The sequence below is a fragment of the Lithobates pipiens genome, unplaced genomic scaffold (assembly GCF_037356315.1).
Source record: "Lithobates pipiens isolate NorthernLeopardFrog02 unplaced genomic scaffold, aLitPip1_a1.2 Scaffold_8, whole genome shotgun sequence".
In the NCBI taxonomy this organism is placed as follows: domain Eukaryota; kingdom Metazoa; phylum Chordata; class Amphibia; order Anura; family Ranidae; genus Lithobates; species Lithobates pipiens.
In genome coordinates, this window is record NW_027507903.1 from 622,368,011 (window position 1) to 622,371,564 (window position 3,554).

The 3,554-nt window shown below is 38.3% G+C and overlaps 1 protein-coding gene across 1 annotated transcript; it reads right to left on the reverse strand.

Annotated features, from left to right (window-relative positions):
- Positions 1–811: 811 nt before the first annotated feature.
- LOC143963893 (olfactory receptor 10A7-like) lies at positions 812–2,438 on the reverse strand. The gene has a single exon (XM_077473632.1). It carries the CDS (start codon positions 2,436–2,438, stop codon positions 1,503–1,505), a length of 936 nt encoding a protein of 311 aa, XP_077329758.1. The 3' UTR covers positions 812–1,502.
- Positions 2,439–3,554: the final 1,116 nt, after the last annotated feature.

Sequence of the window (3,554 nt, forward strand, 5' to 3'; positions counted from 1 at the left end):
CTCCAGGGCCTTCAAAAGTGTAATAGGTAGTCAAGAAGTTAGATGTGTAATTTATGCTCTTAGAACACGTGAGGGTGCTCCCTGAATGTTGGGCCTCTCTAAGTGGCTAGGCAGTGAAAAAGTCCCACACATGTATTATCGTAATACTCAGGAGGAGTAGCAGAATGTATTTTGGGGTGTCATTTGTGGTATACACATGCCATGTGAGAGAAATAGCCTATTACAATGACAATTATTGAGATTAATTTAACATTTTTAATAGACTTCAGCAATTAACATAAATTATGTAATTTTGTTTAGTTGTTTGTTCAGAATTGTGATCTCTATTTTTATTCTCAGTTTATCCTGAATTGTGTAGCTCTAATACATAGCTTGTGTATGTATCATTTTGTTCTATTTAAAGTAATGTAATTTAAAGTAATGTATAGAAGGTAGGGCCCGAAAGTGACTCAGGGGCCCCCAGGGGCCCCCACCACCCTAAGTCCTGCCCTGGTTGTATCAATGTATAACATTGGCTGGTAATACAGTTTACTAAGTTGCCATATGTGAGGTCCAAAAAGGAAGGTTCCTCTTTTTACCTTGATTGATTAACCCTCTACTAAGAGAGTCAGACTCCATATAAATTGTCAATTGCTATACAGACTTGTATATGTTGCTGCTGCCTGGGGTGTGGTGCTTTATGTGGGGATGGCTGTCCCCAGCATGGAGAGGAGTTTGGGCTTCTGGACTCCTGATTGGAGGAGAATGTATTGACCCTCTGTTCCTCCATTTACCTATGGTCCTGATGAAGCAGAGCCATCTGTTCGAAAAATGTGTTGAGCTATACCAAATTCCACTGTACCCACAGCTGTAAAAGCCGTGAACACTATGTATTGCAAGGAATTGTGTAATTACCCACATGAGCGAGTGTGTAATAATGTTAAAAGGGTTACATATGTGCTTTAATGTTTTAGTACTGTGACTATTTTAAAATGTTTTTTTTTTCATGTTTTCATTCTTGTCTACGTTCTGCACTAATTAATAAAACATGTATTTTTTTTAAGATTAAATGTGTTTTTTTTAATGTGCATTTAAAGTCCTTCACTTTGTATATATTCTTTCTGTAACTAACTAGTGTCTGAACATAGCCCACCCCACTTATAATTAATAAACCACCTCCCCATGCTGCTTTTCTGCAGCACCAGAGTCCTTGCTAATGGATCAAGGCTTCTAGGTATGAAAGATCTTGTGGCTTTCCCCATGTTACAGTGTTTAGACCTGCATGTCCAATCACCATTCCCTTTACCAAGCTCTTGCTTTAGCCAACACCAGAGCTTAGGCAGGACTTCTGCAGCAGGGAGGCGGTGAAGGATCATGGCTTAGTAAGTAAAAAAGTTTGGGATGATGTGTGTGTGTGTGGGGGGGTGTATCTGCATTATCATTGTACACTAATTGGGTAATATGGCAGCTTCTCTTTAACATAAGGTTTCTCTTTGCTCATGATTTACTTTTATTTCCTCCTTTTAAATTGTTACCCTAAAATGTCCAAAGATTTTTCCTATGGTTCTTTTGATCTCATGGTTCCTCAGGCTGTAAATTATGGGATTCATAAGTGGGGTCACCACAATATACAAAAGTGAACTAAATTTGTTCAAGGTTGATGAGGTCTCCATGGCTGAATTCAAAGACACTGTCATCAACGTCCCATAGTATGCACATACAGTAGCCAGGTGAGAGCTACAAGTGGAAAAGGCTTTCTTCCTCCCACTTTTGGAGGACATTTTCAGAATGGTAAACAAAATAGTAAAGTATGTTGTGACAGTAAAAGCAAAAGGAAAGATGACCATTAAAATGGAAATACCAAAGTCAATCTGTAACAAAAGGGAGGTGTCTGAAGTAGCTAACTCTACAGTTGGCCCAAAATCACAGAAGAAATGGTCAATATTGTTTAGTCCACAGAAACGCAACTGACATACTAAAATAATCTCAGTTGATATAAAAAGAACCAAAATCCAAGATCCTTCAATCATACGAAGGCAAATATGAGGTCTCATTATCGCAGTATAATGCATTGGATTACAAATAGCTAGACAACGGTCGTATGACATTATAGCGATGAAGAAACACTGCACAAACCCGAAAATAAAAATAAAATACATTTGCGCAATGCAGCCTCGGATAGACATTATCTTTTCATCCAGTATGATGATATTTAACATCAGTGGTATAACAGTGGTGGTCAATAGAACATCTGCAGCGGCTAAATGTTGAAGAAAGACAAACATCGGAATCTTGAGATGATCAGAAGTGCCCACCAAGATAATAATGAGGATATTTCCATTCAGTATGACAATATAGACTAAGAAGAACACTACGAAGAACAGAATTTTCACTTCATATAAACCTTGGAATCCAAGAAGTAGGAATTCTGTGACTTCAGTTTGATTGTCCTTACACATTCTCTGAAGAAGATCAAAGGATAAACTTTATGAAAAAAATGTTTTTGTGGTACATATGATCGATTTTGTCAATTCATTATTATTGTGCTAATGAACATTATGAAACAAAACAAACCATGGAAAGCAAAGCAATGAAAGCTAGGATTGTTAAAAATGAAAAATAAATATATGGATTATTTTAATATTTTTAATTATAAACATTTTTGAAAGTAGCTGAACACAAAGATGGACAAAATTAATAAAGTATTTTACCATGCACGCTTATGATAGCATGGGCCATGACAGATCTTCTTTATGGAGATATCTGGGATCTATTAGACCAATATCTATCCTCTGGCCTCCAAATCATCTGATCAAACCAAGATTGATTACTCTTTGATACATTTTGATTTTATTCCAATAGGTTGAATGTCTGTGGGTGTCTGGAAGGTTGTATGTCTTTGGGTGTTGGAAGACTGCATGCCTTTGCATGTTGGAGAGTTGTATGTCTGTGGGTGTCTGGAAGATTGTATGTTTGTGGGTGTTGGAAGGTTGTGTAAATGTGGGTGTTTGAAAGGTTGTGTGACTGTGGGTTTTTGAAAGGTTGTATGTCTTTGGGTGTCCAATAGGTTGAATGCCTGTGAGTGTCCAATAGGTTGAATGTCTGTGGGTGTCCAATAGGTTGAATGTCTGTGGGTGTTGGAAGGTTGATTGCCTTTGGATGTTGGAAAGTGGTATGTCTGTGAGTGTCTGGAAGGTTGTATGTCTGTGAGTGGCTGAAAGATTGTATGTCTTTGAGTATTGGAAGGTTGTATGTCTGTGGGTGTTTGGAAGGTTGTATGTTTGTGGGTGTTTTAACGTTGTATGTCTGGGTGTCTGGAAGGTTGTATGTTTGTGGTTGTTGGAAGGTTGTATATCTGGGTGTCTGGAAGGTTACATGCATGTTGGTGTTGGTAGGTGGTATGTCTGTGAGTGTCTGGAAGGTTGCATGTAGGTTGGTGTTGGGAAATTGTGTGTCTGTGGGTGTTTGAAAGGTCTTATTTTTTGTGTGTGTTGTCAGGTGGTGTGTCTGTGGGTGTCTGAGAGGTATTATGTCTTTGGGTGTTGGCAGGTGGTGTATCTGTGGGTGTCTAAGAA

Bases quoted from the DNA above. Each gene is read 5' to 3' on its own strand.
- LOC143963893 (XM_077473632.1), bottom strand. From the start codon at position 2,438: ATGTGTAAGGACAATCAAACTGAAGTCACAGAATTCCTACTTCTTGGA.